Source organism: Cryptotermes secundus, unplaced genomic scaffold (assembly GCF_002891405.2).
Source record: "Cryptotermes secundus unplaced genomic scaffold, Csec_1.0 scaffold722, whole genome shotgun sequence".
In the NCBI taxonomy this organism is placed as follows: Eukaryota; Metazoa; Arthropoda; class Insecta; order Blattodea; family Kalotermitidae; genus Cryptotermes; species Cryptotermes secundus.
In genome coordinates this window covers 146,808-164,071 of record NW_019729219.1, presented here as the reverse complement: position 1 = coordinate 164,071, position 17,264 = coordinate 146,808, and the positions used below count along the sequence as shown (strand labels likewise).

At 40.2% G+C, this 17,264-nt stretch overlaps 1 protein-coding gene across 5 annotated transcripts in view; it reads right to left on the bottom strand.

Moving 5' to 3' along the window:
- The window catches only part of LOC111865528 (neuronal acetylcholine receptor subunit alpha-7), a 218,066-nt gene that overhangs the window by 80,183 nt on the left and 120,619 nt on the right, over nt 1–17,264 (bottom strand). For 3 of the 5 annotated variants that reach the window (XM_023853624.2, XM_033751859.1, XM_023853625.2), the window contains exon 2: nt 9,588–9,727. In XM_023853624.2, the coding sequence (XP_023709392.1) occupies nt 9,588–9,727 (140 nt within the window). Of the gene's footprint in view, nt 1–3,228; nt 3,274–9,587; nt 9,728–17,264 lie in introns of all 5 variants that reach the window. The other 2 variants (XM_033751858.1, XM_033751857.1) reach the window with 1 other exon arrangement.

Below are 17,264 nucleotides of genomic sequence, written 5' to 3'. Positions count from 1 at the left end.
TGTCATTTTGTGCAAGTCTGTTACAACGTTTTGTTTGTTCTGTGTCCCCGTACTACATGCGCCTGTCCCTCTTGTCCCTCTTAATTGTTTCACTTGAGCACTGAGCAGTGAATGGGCTCGGAATACAGATTAGGGACCAGTATTGATCTTCTCCATTCTCCCATGAGGACAGTGTTGTCAAACCTTTGTAATTTCCATGTTTTACTTGCAGGTACTACAGATGAGGACAGAGTAATGTGTGTGTGTGTGTGTGTGTGTGTGTGTGTGTGTGTGTGTGTGTGCTGCGTAATGGCGTTCGAGACCCAATTTCCGGTCGAGGTATGAATTTTTCTGCTACTCATAGTGTGTAATCAATTCTTGTGTTTTACACAGTTTTCTAGCCATCGGATGCGGGGTATTTTCTCAGTGGACTAATATGGCCGGAGCGTAATGTTGACTGTTCACATAATTCCAGTTACTTACCCTACATGAGATATTTAGCCGTAAAAACAAATTTTGAAACCAACGTCATAAAGTAATATGAAATATGACGTTTTAAAATATTTCAGAATTCAAATATTAGAAAACGAACAACGTTAAGAAATACAAATGGATTCCGCAACGAAATTAAAATATATTATTATTTCAGAAAATATTATCCAAATCAAAAATATTTGCCATCAACTCTTCACAAATCACTGAAGGTACAAGACAGCAATTTTCTACTTCTCTTGAATGGGTTTGAAACCTGATATCTGACTTTGAAAGAATGTAAATTGCACGTCTTTGAAAAAATGTATGCTTAAAACATTACGGTATTATAGAGAGACTAACTAGTCTCAAATTCGTATTAAAATTGAAGCACTGTATAATGATTCTAGCTTTTCAAATTGCTAAATTTAACTATACTGTGAATGACAGTCTACTGCTTTATGTGGTTCCAGTCTGCGACGATGTATGCGTTAAAGAGCTGAGCCTCTGGAGTTGTTGTCGCAGCCAATGAGCGGACAGCAATATCGAAATATCATGACACATTCACCAAATGGGCCAGTGAGGAGCGCACTAGTACAGGATTAAATCGGATGCAGTTTGGCTGCTTTATTTACAGTTTAATTATTTTAACGGAGCCCCGCCCCCCTTTAACCCCGCCTGCTTTAATCAACACTTGATAAATTATCTAGAGAGACACGAAGTTATTTGCTATTCCTAAACATTATTGTCGATTGTAAGCCACTATGCATATGATTATTCTGTAGAACATTAACTTCAAAGTAGACATTAAATTAGTCATTCAGATGTATGCCTACGAGAATTGAGATTCATGCATAATTTTATTTATAGCGCCACAGAACAGCCCATGTGCGTGTATTAGGCATGGCTGGGAGGATAATAGGCTCTGAAAGCTTGGATAGGTTTCAACTGGCTCCGATGTTTGGCATTCTCGAATACGGCGTATTACACAGTAGCATATGCGGTGTGCGACCTAAAATTGAATGGCTTTCTAAATGTATTATACGTATTTTCAAGAAACAGCCTGTAGAAGAAAATTAGTTTTGTCAGATGCGCTAAGTAGATTTTTAAACTGTTCAGATGTGTTCTGTAGATCCTATATGGGTTCTAGAAGAGAAAAGGTTTTCATTGTTCAGAGAACGTAAGATGCTTTGGAGGTAATGCATTGTTCATTCAGTTCACAAATGACAGAGCTAGAACCTTGGAAGCTCTATCGGATTTTGACTCATTAATGAGAAAAGAGGAAAGTTCATTTCCATTTTCCAATAAATAAAAACGTTCGCCCAGAAAATCAAGATTTTTGTTTAAAATGAAAGAATTCAAAGTGTTTCGCCTGAGACTAGTCAGTTGTACAGGTCTACAATTTAAGGAACGAATCGATGTCCACCAATTTCCTCCATCTACTACGTACAGATTTTAACCTTTACTTCAGTACCTTGAAGCCTGCAACTCGTGTAAATAATATCTAAAAATAGAGTTTCTACTGAACGGAAAATCCCACTGCATCACTATTACAAACGCAGTGGTTAATACTGTTTAGGGAAAAAATAAGTATTCATTTTGAGAATCGTATGAAAAACAAATACTCTCTCTCTGTGAAATGTAGAGTTTCTTTCGTAATAAAGCAAGTGGTACATACGAATAAAGACCACTGTGATTGGCCATGCTATAGCTTTTGTGGTTAGTCGCTGGATTTTCACCGCATCGTCACGGCTTCAATGCCAGACTCCCTCACGTGGTATGTGATGTGAACAAAGTAGCAGTGGGGCAAGTTTTCTCCGAACATTTCGGTTCCCCTGCCAATTCTCCTTCCACTGCTTCTGTTATCTCTCACCCGGGATTGGCACAATGGACAATTTACCACCTAAGTGTCAAGGGACATAGTGTTTTCCAACTCTAAGAACAAAGAAAGACGTCCCTTTAAAGGCGATGAGCCGGGATAGCTGAGTCGGTATAGCGGCGTGCTATGGGCTAGACGGCATTGGTTTGGTTTCCCATAGGAGCTAGAATTTTTCCTTTATTCCACACCGTCCAGACTGTCTCTGGGACCCAACCAGCCTCCCATTTAATGGATACCGCGGGATTTTTCCCCGGGTAAAGAACGGCCGGGGTGTGAAGCTGACCATTCGCCTCCATGTAGTGCCGAAGTCCACACCCCCATACGTCACCATGGCATGGTTATTAATTAAGTACAAGAACAATTTTACCTTGTCCTTTAAAGGGTTAATGCTTGAAATCTCATTACGTGATCGCCCCTAGAACCCGTCACTTCAGCTGTGGCGTGCGTGTTGATGGTGTGACCAAGTAGTGCCATCTTTAAACTGACTGAGTAGGATTTGGTACTAGGGAAGGGAGGTGCCAAATGAAGGAACCATACATTGTTACATAGGTATATTTTGAAATGCAAATTATCTTGACAGACCTTCTATTCATAACGTCTCTTTTTCCTAAATAAACTTTGTCATATAAAATCACATTTACTATACCTTCCTAGACATGTCTACGGAATTTGAACCCTTCTGTAAATACGACTGGACAGTAGATTAAATCAGTAACAAATGCTTTAAGTTGGTTTGTAAACAGAAGATTACTTTTATGTGTGTTGATTTAAGAAATGCAAGAGCTTGGTCTGCAAACCAGATTTTGTTCAGCACCGTGCGAGTCCTCACCGACCCAGAGCATATTTCTCAGCATGAAGATGAGAGAGCCGGCCCATTTGCGTTCTATAGAGTCACTTACCAAATTCAACCAAGCGTTTGTTGTCAGAATTTGATTCTTTTCGTCCTAGAAGAAGGGGAGAGAAATAACATATATAGGTCAAGTGATGAAGTGAACAGTCCGTAACACCACTTACTTTTGATGCGTCTTCATGCTGCTCATTCATACACAAACGTCGGGTAAGAAACTCAATATATATTTTACTATTCTTGAAAATTGTTAATTTCACATATTAATATTACTTTTCCATTTTTTCCCTTGGCACTGCAGCCCCAGTGGGCCTAGGCCTACCTCCATGAACTTCTCCAACTTTTCCATTAATACGGATAATAAATAAATTGAAAAATAACCCTTTCCATTCTACTGGTAAAGGAATTATTTTTCTTCTGGTATATTTACATTGTGTTGAATCATTTCTATCGTTGATAAGACAGTAATATCTATAATTACTGAGATATGTCTTATAATAAAATAATTATTTTCAATTTATTGATTGGGTGAAAATTAATTATTTCCATTATTGCAAACAACAAATCTAAGTCTTCTGATGTTGAGAAACAAAATATTTCTCTTACTGGTATTTGCGTCATCAAACAATCCCAGTCGTAAACAGTCGAATGTTTGTAAGTGATAACTCATAAGTACCGTGGAAAGAGTTAAACACTTTTCAAATAATAGTTATGATAGCATATTATTCAGTTACGCTTAAAACTGTGTTCATCACTAGATTCGGCAATTCACTTCGGCAATTAAATACGAGTATGTAATTGCAACGGATGAAAACAGCAATCAGAAAGAAACACGTACATTTTATTTTGTTATTGAAACATTCAGACACTTCGTAAATAAGTCATCATTTATTTATTACCACATATTACATATTTCAAATGACATGGAGTTAGGTATCTTCCAAATTATTACAGTTTAACATATAGCATGACGACAAAAATTATATAACATTTGGCTATTTTCTAACCATTCATTTATCAAATAGGCCGTTCTTCCATATGAAATCCATATATGACGAGGGAATATATGTGCAATTCAGATGTACTTTACGTGTTCAGTGTTTTTCTTGGGTGGGTAATCATTCCCCAGTTCCTCGAAATATTCGTAATGAAACAGCACAGTTTATATTCTAATCATTGCTGCCAACAAGTTATAAAAAAACATAATTTATTCGTGGTTCTGTTCGAAGAATATTGCACAATCCTTGCTGGAAATTTATAAATGTATGCATTACACGCAGACACCGACAAATCAGCAGTTTCAGTGCTGGTACGAAATGTATGTTGCATAAAGTTTTATCCTATGCAGAAGAAAGAGCATAACAACATAGCCAGTGATGGGCTGTAGTTTCGGCGGCCGAGTTTTTGATCCCAACAGGACTTTAGATATAGTATTTGTCTTCTTAATTATTTTCTGAACACTGCCTATAACTGGTACCGGGAAAACTTTTGCGGGTGTAATGTTGGCTGAAACTTGAATTTGGCCAGTTAGTTCCTTCTGTGGCTGCGTTTACAATTGTGTTCAAGTACCAGGTTCCATGTGCACCTTGTGGCATGCTGTATGGGGGGTGAAATGTTTTCTATATTTTCAGCCGTAATTATATTATTTTCCCCAATTATCTGGCGTTTATTTTGTTCTCTGGGTGGCTTATGAAGTCAGAGACAATTTTGAATTCTGTATTCTGTAAAGTCACCCTTCAGATTTATAAATCTGTACACTGGGGGCACGCGGCAAGGTAGTTGGTTGAGTCACTATGTTACAGGCCGGAAGGTCGCGGGTTCTATTACCGATGTGGTCATTGGACTTTTCAATTGACCTAATCCTTCCAGCTGCATTATGGCCCTGGGATTGACTCAGCCTCTAGCATAAATGTGTGCTGGGAATTTTTCAGGGAGTAAAGGGCAGCCCGTGCGTAAGGCTGACAACCTCACCGCCAGCTGTGAGCCGATTGTCTAGAAAATGTGGGAGCCTCAGACGTCTGAGAAACCTATGGACTTGTACGGCCTGTTACAGGGACAACTTACCTTGCCTTTTATACTTCACTGTTGATAAGGAATATGCTATGCCTATTTTTAGTGCAGATCTATTCTTCCTTGGCATCTTTTCCTTTAACACGCATTTGTATCGACATCCGACATGAGATACTGGTTGAAATTGTGTGACTTGGTAAAATATTAGTCGCCTAATTCTTTAAAGACTAAATTTATTTTAATACTATATACAAGTTCAGTTCGTACCTCACAGGAGACCTATTAAATCTCCGCTATAAAAATCAACCTCTTAGTACTCTTCGGGGATGGGGCGACTGTTGTTTATGCGACAAACGTACCAAACGCACAATTAGACCTACATTCTATGGGTAGGATGTAAGAATGTTAATACGTTAAAGCAGGCGAAGAGGTGAAAAGTATATGAATCACTGGCCTTTAAAGGGTTAAACTCGTTGCGGTTTAATAATATAAAAATAATAAGCGATATTTTACCAAGAAGTCTTTTATATTTATTTTCCTCTTTCCTTTTTCACTAGCTGTTTCGCTTTTCTTTCTTTCTTCTTCGTTTTTATTCCTTCTTTGATCGACATGGCGCTTTGATGTTGTGTTGCACATTTGAATAGACGCGGAGTCCGACGCATTGGAACAACTGACTGAGAACAGAACAGATAAATCTTTTGAATGTGAAATCCAAACATACAACAATAAGTCACTTGCCGCTTCCACGGTCTGAGTTCTTCGAAGCAGAAACATGTTTTAAAGCCGATAATAATCCGCTTATACGTCTTGCGCATATGTTTTGTGCTTAGAATTCTTTCATCCATAACTGATACTCTTAAATCGATGTAGGTATGTGTTTCTTATTCGGTTAATATTTAGGATATACTGTATATGGTTCTTCTGACAGTTACAATTAGATTATAGATATAACTAGGCATATATTGATAGCATTTTACAGCAAGAATGCCGGGATAACTGAATATGAAATTAGAATTCCTATATAATTGCTTGTGAATATGATTATTATAGTATCGAACATGTAACAAAACGCAAATGTATATTAAATTATTAATTTTTATCTGAAAACTACCTGTTTTGTCAAATTTTAAAATGGGCATTATTTCATGTTACATCCCCCCTCCAGACGCTGTATGTTACGCGAATTTCTTTGATTACACTCAACACAAAAAAGAATCGTATTATTTATTACAGTTACAAAAGCACGTACAGGTTTGTAAACCAGCAGAGATACATAAGCGCCCATATTGTAATATCGTAAAATTTCAAAATAATTTCCATATGTTATTAATATTCATGAGTCAGATCCCTCTTTGGTATCGGATCTCTGCTTGCTAACATTTGTTGATATTTCTATTTTATCTTTCCATTTAACAGTTTAGCAGTTGCGTTTTAAAATGGCGCTCTTCTGCTTCATTCCTCACTTACGGTACAGGAGGTGAAATTATTTCTGATGCATCTTATGATCAATATTATAAAAATAGGGACTTAATAAAAGGTAAAAATAAAGCTATCCCTGTGACAGGCCATGGAGACCCATAGGGTTGTTAGACGTCGAGGCTCCTACATCTTCTAGACAATCGGCTCAAAGATGGCTGTAAGGTTCTCAGCCTTACGCACCGGCCGCCCTTTACCCCCCAGGAAAGTTACTTTTTAAGCAATTTCTGGTACTCATTTCTGTTAGAGGCCGAATCGACCCCGGGGCCATAGTGCGGCTGGAAAGATTAGGCAAATGAAAAAAAAAGTGAGCCCATCGGGAATCGAACCCGCGATCTTCCGGCTTGTACCATAGTGCCTCAACCGACTACACTACGGCGTGCCCCGGTACTTAATACGATCATGAATATAAACGTGCTGACATCTATGTCCCGACCTGGCCAACTAAGATGTGTTTCAACGAAGATTCTTCAGGCGCTCTTTGTCCAATTTGTTCGTATTTCTTTTCTTTGTAGAGCAAGCAGTTACATGTAAATATATTTTGTTTCTCTTTCTTTCTCCGCCTTCAGTTAGAGAATTTTCTTGTGACATATTTTATAGGAATCCTGTTGCTGCTATGGACTGAGGAAACTTACCGCCTTATTGTGAAAATTGAAGCTGAATGTGACATTTCTCCTCCCCTCTTTTCGGCGCCAAGTACTCAGAAGACAATTTTAGGCATTCTGTATCCGCCATCGACCATACGAATTTGAGTAAATAAAGAAAAGGAGACATTTTTGTTCTTTAATTTCTGTCTCTCTCTCTATATATAAGCTGTTTATTGTGAAAATGTATGAGGCAGCATACTATAAATTTATATACATAATTATTATTTTACTCTTTCACAGTAGAAGCGAAATGCAAGATAATTTTGTTTTTTCTCCTTTTGTCCGACTTACAGTTTATTAGATACAGTTAATTTTCATGTATTTTTGAGATTCCTTTTTATATATTGCACAATTTATTTGTCTTCGAGACTCCGTCAGGAAATATATTTGTTTTTTCTTTTCTACTAAGGCTTAGCATATGGGGAATATAAATTCGACTCCATGGATTTTTCCTGGTGTTTCCTTTCCTGACCCTTTACTTGAACGTATATCTTACTGAGATTCAAATATGGGAGTACCGTTCAAGCGCAAGAAGAGAAGATTAATACTTTGAATTATTATATAGAATAGATCTTAATTATGCATTGAGTTAACCATATTTTGCTTCGATTGTACAGAGCCATCTAGAAGTATGTAACTGACAGTTCATTACTTATAAGTTCAGGCTTCAGTCTTCGGGATGTTTGTCCCTTGAGACAATTAAAAGCAAGTTTTAAATTGTCTTGTCTTAACCCGGTGAAAAACAGTTCCTTCTCAACCAACAGATTCTAAACATTAAATCGTTTTCATTAGTAATGACCTTTAAACTTATTTTAAAATAAATATATACATTCATACTGACAGCGGACTTAGAGCTATTGCATTTGAAGTTCTGACACCGGTGTGTATGGGCAGTACAGTCTTCCGGGATGTTCCAGCAGTAAAAGTTTACCGATATTTCAGAGAGACTTATTGCTTCCATCTTCAGAGTCGAGAAATAAAACAAACTGTCAAAAACGTGCTCATCTCAACTTCCTTCTTGCCATTTTGGCTTATTCTTCGAATTGAAATAGAGTAAGTACGTTCCCCCGAAAAGTCGGCGATTTCATACCGAAATACATGGCATCGCATCCAAGAAAAGGTATCCTTCTTGTTTCAACACCTTCTGATACAGACATACATATTCGTCCAAGCAGAATTATGTACATGTGTATGTATGTGCATATGCCTGCTGCATTATTTACCCCGCCAGTGGGTAGTCGTAAATATACTCCCAGACATATGATTAGTTCTAAAAAAATAGCTCTTGGATCTTAAACAATTTTGAAATGGATACAAAATTAAGAATAGATATTTATTCGTTCAAGAAAAGCTCATGGACATTTATTCGCGTGCGTACACTATATAGTGAGCCTTCAGGAAGGCAAACAAAGTACATACATATCAGGATGTATACTATTTAAAGTGTATTAAAATGTTTGTGTACAGGGTATACACAAAAGAATTGTGCGGTTTCTAAAGTTAATAAAAATTTTATTTCTCAACTTACACGGGCACCACATACACTGTCAGAAGCGGCAACTGTCCAAGTTCCTCATGCGTTAATTAGAAACCTCCAGTGTATTCACCCTGGATCACACGACACACATCCACGCGGTAATCAAACTCTGCTGCAAATGGAGATAAGAACCTTCTCCCTTGGCCACCCCGTTCTCCAGATCTTACACCGTGCAGTTTCTTTCTCTGAGGGTTCGTTAAAGACAGCGTTTATGTACCACCATTGCCCACGTCCATCCACGAACTTCGCGATCGGATAGCGCATGCGCTGCAGACCATTACAGCGGACATGCTACACCGGGTCTGGGATGAGTTTGATTACCGTGTGGATATGTATCGTGTGACCAAGGGTGCACACATTGGAGGTTTCTAATTAGCGCATGAGAAACTTGGACAGTTGCCTCATCTGACAGTGTATGTTGTGCCCGTGTAAGTTGAGAATTAAATCTTTTATTAACTTTTGAAACCGCACATTCTTTTGTGTATACCCTATATGTTCTTTTAAGCCAGAATATAATGGACTTTTATTTATGTGAGTACGTCACTGAGTACACGTTTGTGATGTGTGTATTCATCGGACGTTGAGTATGGGACTTCTGGCAGAGTGAGTTGGTCGTATACTGAAATTATTGGCCAGGGTCTATACTTACAAATTACACATATTGATTGCCTAACTCTCGTTCCGGTTGGATGTAGTTTAATGTTGGTAGAATTCGTACAGAACACCGAAACATTAACTCACCACGTCAATTATCTGTTGAAGCGTGAGGCCGAATTTCACTTCGAGGGGTTCTGACTCGTTTGCTACAGGCCGTTCCAAAACGTTGTACCTCTCTAGTAGTTTTGTGAGGAGTTTCTTTTCATGGATGCCTTGTTCAGTGCCTGAAACAAAAAGAAATTTGTTACTAAGAAGTTAGGCTACCATACCATACTAATTTAAATATTAACGGAAATTGTCATTCCTGAATTTTAAGGATCAGACCGATAATACCAAAATTCGCCATGGGACAGAATTTGTAGGCATTTGTACTATCTGTTAGAATACGTCATTAGGAAGATCCAAGAAAATCGAGTGGGATTAAAATTGAATGGGACACATCGGCTTCTGGTTTATGCTGATGTGAATCTGTTGGAAAATAACATATATGCCTTAAAACACACAGAAGCTCTGATTGACCCTAGTAAAGGGGCCCATACACGTACGAGTCTGGCTCTCGAGTCCGACTCGGCTCGGGTTCCGATGAGCCAAACTCGTCCGTGTGTGAGTCGCCATGCTCATGCGTGTGTGGTGAAATTAATCCGAGTCAAGCTCCCCGAGCCGGACTCGTACGTGTATGGGCCCCTTAAGAAGATTGATCTAGAAGTAAACACAGTGTACTAAGTACATGTTGACGTTTCGTCATCAGATTGCAGGCCAAACTGTAACATGAAGATAGCTAATAGATCATTTAAATGTATAGAAAAATTCTAATACCTGGAAACGGCAGTAACAGATCAGAATTTGTTTCATGAAAAGATAAAGAGCAAATTAAATTCTGCTAATACTTGCTACCATTATAATTTTGCCTATAGCTTTGTATGGATGAAACCGGGTCTCTGACAATGAGGAAAAAACATTCTGCAGAATGTACAGCAGTCACTATGCGACGACCGCGAGATAGGCGAATAGGTGTTTCTAGGCAACGGCAACGGCTCCGCAGCAATGAATCGACACGCAACAATAGAGATACTGTTGGAAACGGGGTGTCTCTACGTCGTCTTGAAGACAGTTGGGACGACCAAAGTCAGGTATCGGTTGAAAGTCAGTTCTATACGGCAGTCTGTGAAGATAGGACTTGAGTGCGTGAAGCTGAAGAATCTACACTGTTAGATACCTTTTCCAGATAACGACTGGTGAAGATAGAGCTGGCTGGAAATGCTTAGCGGAAGCTGTGATAATTTGTGACTTGTGGAGATAATCGATGGTGCTGTAATTGCTTGTGGTTCAAGTCGCGTGCATAAGTGATCAATAAATCCATTCACAATCCAATCCCCGTCTACTGTCACACTCTGAATCGTGAAAATACAGTGTCGGTATTCGATAGCAGGGTGATAAGGAGAAAACGTGGACCCAAGACAGATAAAATAAGAGAATTTTGGAGAAAATTACATAACGAAGAGCTTCATAACTTGTATTTTTCACCAAATATAATTGGAATGGTGAAGTCAACGAGTAGCCGATGAGCTGGGCTTATAGCACGCATGAGAGAAGAGAAATAGGTGTAGGGTTTTGGTTGGAAAGCCAGAACGAAAGAGACTACTATGCAGACATAGATGTGGGTGAGATGGTAATATTAAAATGGACCTTAGAGAAATAAGATGGGATAGTATGGACTTGATTCATCTGGCTCAGGGTAGGGAGCAGTGGAGAGCTCTTGTAAACACAGTAATGAACCTTTTGGTTCCATAAAATTTTGGGAAATTCTTGAGTAGTTGAACGACTTGTGACCTTTCACAGAGGACTCGGCTACATTGAGTATGTTAGCTGCGTACATGATTTCTCTTTCTGAAAATTTTGCACAAGCCTTTCTGGAATGGTTCATTAGTTTTCGCTTTTAAACCGAAAGGTGACTATACTGTAGACTTCATGCAACCACCATTTTGTTGTCATACACAGTATATAAAGCCATGTCTTCACAAAAGTCGCACACTTTTCAGAGATCTGTTACCCTGCTTAAATCGAGGAACCTACTTGAACCAGCGTCGCTCCTGCCTCCCAAGTTCATGCGTCTTTTATGTTGATATTACTAATCATAAAGTACAAAAATTTAAAGCTATCCCTGTAAACAGACCGTCAGAGCCTATAGAGTTGTGACACGTCAAGGATCCCATATTTTCTAGACACTCGGCTAACAGTTGGCGGTGAGGTTGTCAGCCTTAAGCGCCGGCTGTCCTTTACCCCAGGTACATTCCTGGTACTCATTTCTGTCAGAGGCTGAGTGGACCCCAGGACCATAATGAGGCTGAAAGGATTAGGTCAATCGAAATATTCAATGACATCGAAAATAGAACCGGCGACCTACCGGCTTGTAGAATAGTGCCTCAACCAACTACGCTACCGCCTGCATATTGCTCATTGGTAGGAGATTAAGGTGTATGATTTTAGGGTAGCCTAGAAGGGTGTATGTCCATACCAAATTTAATCAAATATCTACAAACAGTTCTGTAATTGAAGCGTAGTGGCGTATAGAGAGACCGACGCATATGACCATCCATATATACGTTCATTCCATGCGTACCCTGCAGAGACCGCTTAATAATTACTAGGTGATCTGTGTGAAACATGAATCATACGAGTAGATCATAATTCTAATTCTGCATCTCGATTTGCATTTAATCTGTTTTATGAGCCGTGTAAAATTTAACAACTCATGTTCAGTGTTGAATCTGCAAAGTATATCTGTAATCAGTGAGTAGAGCAATGCCGACGTGCGCCAACAGTACTCTTACACAGTTTTCATTTTCAAAGTTACATCTAATGCTCCTTATGCAATGAAATATACAAATACAGTACCTAAACCTTAAATCAGAAATTACATCACACAGGTATAAAGACCTTCAGTCACGTTACGTTCTGTGTAAAGATTTTTTACTTAAAGCACTCGTATCGTGCACTACGACACCCAACGCGCCCACAGTTTCCGGTATCCTAATCATTTTGTAACAATTTCTTAGAGAACAATTTTTGACACTTCTGGACTTTGTTGATGAAGTTCATTGATGGTTAAAAGTCTGTCAGCATAAAAGTTTACATCAGTTTTTCGGATCATTTCATCAATGACAACGGATGGCCTTCCACTCCTTATTTCATCACGAACGTCACTTCTTCCCGCTTCAAATTCACGACACCATTTTACCAAATTTTTCCTGTTCATAACATATTCTCCGTAAAAAAAAATCAAGGGGGCATGAATTTCAATAGCAGTTTCTCCTTTCGCTTGAAGAAACCGAATTACTGCACGAACTTCACATTGGGCTGGATTTTGAATCGACACGGCCATTTTAAACACACGCTGCGAGCACAACGTTGCCTGACTGTGGCCGGTGAATTCAGCGCTGTCATACGGTTCCTATCTCACAGGGCAGCACTGACATTTCTGAAAAAATATATCCCTTGCATTTTTCTGGGCTTGTATCTTTACTTTCCGAATATCCCTCGCAATCAGCTGGTTTGTACAACCGCAGGAAATCGGGAAGGCTAGGTCGGTATAGCGACGTGATACGCGATGAAGGGCCCGGGTTCGATTCCCGGCATTGGAAGAGCTTTTTATTATCCATATTGTCCTGACTGACTTTGGGGCCCATCCAGGCTCTTATTCAATGGGCACCGGGGGGGTCTTTCCCTGGGGGTAAAGCGGCAGGTGTGTGAAGCTGACCACTCACCTTCATCTAGTGCCGAGGTCAAGACAGGTTGAGCTATGCCTTCACTTCCTCACACCTCTTCATGGCATAGTGCTCAGGGGCAGGTATACCTTTACCTTGGTGTAACCCTAACGTTCTAGACTTGTATTCAGGATGTTATCGGTTCGACTTTCAGCTGGGGCACTGGTTATTCTGAGGATTTTCGCGGTTTTCCTCAGTCCCACCAAAAAAATTCCGTGGTCGTACCTCCATTGGTCCACTACACTTTCCTCCCAAATACAACCTAGATATACGCAGATGTATTTTCCTATATTTACTTATTTCCATGGTAACTTCAAATTTCCTTCCAAGACCCTTCTGGTTTCTGGAACTTTGCTGCGTCATAGAAGTGTTTATTCTATAGGACAAGACACAGTGAAGGACACACCTAGCGCTCATCCCAGCATCGTGTTGAATTAATGAACTGTCGTGTATCATTAATTTGAGAGCGTTTCCTAGGCCAAGTCTAATAAAGACAAAGAAACTTAGTTTCAAGGAAACCCATCATGAGACTCGGGTGTAATTAACTTATTACACTCAGGTTTCTAACATGTATAAGCATATTTGCTCAGGGACCGTCCTGTTGAACGTAATGGATTTCAAGTATCTTAAAACCAAGGCCAGTTTTGCAGTTGTGAGGGCCTCGGTGTAGCTAAAATGCGGAGTTCCTATCAGTGAAAGCAAGTCTAGGCTATGACAGTTTTTTTTTTCGTACATCTTAAAATAACTAAAAGTACAAACTGATAAGAGAAGAATATGGCAGAAAAAAATGTGGATTCCGTGTCTGTTTTATGGAGGTCCCGGTACGACCGCCTCAGTCGCCCCCCCCTAAATCCGTCCTTGAGTAAAACAAATTCAAAATGGAGCATGGATGTGGTATAAATTTGTTTTATCGAAAATTCCACTCGTTCCCAAAAATAGAGTGAAAAATAATATAAGGTTTAGCAACGCCATAGTTCAAACTGTTAGTCGCTGGCTTCCCAACGCGGTGGCAGAGTTCGAGCCCAGGTCTTATCATGTGGGATTTGTGGTGGACAAATAGGCGCTGGGCAGGTTCTCCCCCCTAGTACTTCGGTTTCCCCTGCAAATCTTCATCACACCAATTGCTCCACAATCACTATCATTTATCACGTGGGGCTGGTACAACAGGCCGGAAGTGGCCGCAGTAACAAATGGCTCAGTTTCATCGCAGTAAGAATTAAAAAAATATAAAATTTTCTAAATACAAAGTAACCTTTCTAGCACAAAGACGAGAAGCATATATAAGACTTGACACCACGAAAATAACTTTCCCACTAGCTTATTTATATTTTACAGTTTATGTAGTTTTGTTTCCTGCTGCGCTTCTCACAGCTTGCCTTGAACAGAACATTTGTGCCACAATTGCAAAATAATTAATCTCGTGCGGAAAGAAAAACAAAAGGAAACTAAAGAAAACTTACCCCTGTCACTCATTGAGCACCACGTCACGAAGACGTGGATAATGGAGGTATAATTCCAAGCATTTGATTCTTCATCAGTGGATAGAGGTGAGTGGTTTGTATCACAACCCCTACTGTTTTACCGCCAGGAAGAAACCCCCCCGTACCGACTGTATATGAGGCTGGCAGAGGGGGAAGAGGACGTTCTGGATACGAGAAAAAGTATCTCTCCCTGCCGGAAGACAAACCGAATTTCCCCGTCTTCCATACCGTGGCCGATACATTATGCTGGAGTTGAGACGTTCTGGCATGTAACACCGTACAACCTGGTTTGTGGTTACCAATGTTTCGGACTAATACTGCTTCCTAGGACTAAGGATTGTGACAAAATGTTCATCACGAACAGTCTTCTACCAGCATGCACTTTATCGTCCCAAACGAAAGCAGTGTTTATCACCGCAACAATCTCAAACCTCACATTGTCAGTGAGTTTGTAACCAGAATGTGGTTAAGATAGGCAGATATAGATACAAAGGAAGGTAGTAACACTAATGTCTCCAAAGGCTATTTATAATTTGATGATACGAATAATCAATTAATATTTATTTACATTTATCACCGCCTCTGTGGTTTAGTGGTCAGAATTTCTGGTTCGGAGGTCCCTGGTTCGATTCCCGGCGCTACCATATTTTCTGAGAAGTAATGGGTTCTGGAACGAGGTCCACTCAGCCTTGTGAGGACAATTGAGGAGCACTTTCGAGAAAATAGCGGCTCTGGTCTAGAAAACCGAGAATAACTGCTGTGGGGATCCGTTGCGCTGACCACGCGACACCCTCTATACGCTAAAGTTGGCACTAACTTTACCGACAAGTGGCGGTCGCTCGGTCTGTATAGTTCGCTTACGGACTACAGGCCACGGCTTCTGTTTTGTTTTGCATTTATTTATCTCTGTATTCGAAATTTAGCCGAGTATAAATCCGTTAATAAAGTAGCGGTGCAAACAGGAAAGTCCTGGTCGCAGTGTGTCTTGTTACCATCCAGTGGCCGTGTATATGAAACTTGTACTTTAATTATCGCGTATTTTGTTGGGAAACACAAATGGATTATATTTCAGTGAATCTTGAGACGATCGAACAACCTTGTGTTCCTCACGTAAACCGACCCCGCCAGTACGCCTGCGCGTTCCCAATTAACCTAGATAACCGCGTCTGATCGGGGGCACGCGGTAGCGTATTTGGTTAAGGCACTATGCTACAAGCCGGAAGGTCGCGGATTCGTTTCCTGATGAGGTAATTGGATTTCTTCCATTCACCTAATCCTTCCAGTCGCACTATGGCCCTGTGGTCGATTCAGCCTCTAACAGAAATGAGTGCCGGGAATCTTCCTGGGAGGTAAAGGGCGGCCGGCGCTTACCATTTGTGAGCCGATTCTCGGTAAAATGTGGGAGCCTCGACGTCTCACAACCCCATGCACTTCAACGGCGTGTTACACTGATAGCTGTACCTTTGCCTTTAACTGCATGTAATTTGAACCCCATCAGTCCCCTAAGAGGTAAAGTAAGAAGGAAGGAAGTTTGTAAGGTGAAGGCAATATTAGGCAGGTGCGTATGTATATAGGTAGGTATATAGACGGATATGGAACGGGGGATGCAAAATAATTATAATTCTAGTTTAGTTTAGTTTAGTTTCTTTGGGTGGTGTGAGACTGAGTCCGCTTGGTAAGTCGGCCTCTCTCTGGCTGATTGTACCAGGCCCGGACAATAGATGGTGAGTGTGGAGCAGTCGATGGAATGAGAATTGATAGGGGAAACCGAAGTACTCGGAGAAAACCTGCTCCAGTTCCACGTCGTTCACCACAAATCCCACATGACCTGACCTGGACTCGAACCCGGCCCGCCGCGGTGGAAAGCCGACGGGTAACCTCCTGAACTATGGCACAGCCCAAAGTAACTATAAATACATATCGTTGCTTTAGTTCTTAATGGTTCTATCTACAATTGTCATTATTTTTCAGGTTATAAATGCATTTTTTTTTTTCGATTTGGGGTATAAGAGCTGTATATCCATGATTCAACTGAGTAAAGTCACGATAGAAATTAGAGAAAACTGTTCCCTTTTTTTTTATACTTTCTATGTTCAACTATTCATGTCTCCAACATTGTACCTCCTTCTCCCTGTTCCCCTTAAGAATTAAGGCGGCGATATACTCAAATGGAACGATGCTTTCCCTTTCCTGCACATAATATCGGTAAATACATAATATGTGGACCGCGATCTTCTTGGTTATGACACTGTATAGTTTTGTGGGACGTTTCGGAGGAATACCACTCAATTTTATGAGAAGAATTACTTGAATATGGAGGCGGCAGGTGCAGAGCTGATCGGAAGAGGGAGGGACCCGGGCGATCACTGATCATGTTGGCAGCGCGGTCTAAGGCATCAAACTTCCTCGCAGGCTCGAAAGCTGAGATCGTAGGTTCGAATCCCAGTCAAGGAATTTATGTTTGTTTGCGTTTATTCTGTGTTTGTATTGTCCTGTGTGAGTAGGGGCCTCGCGCC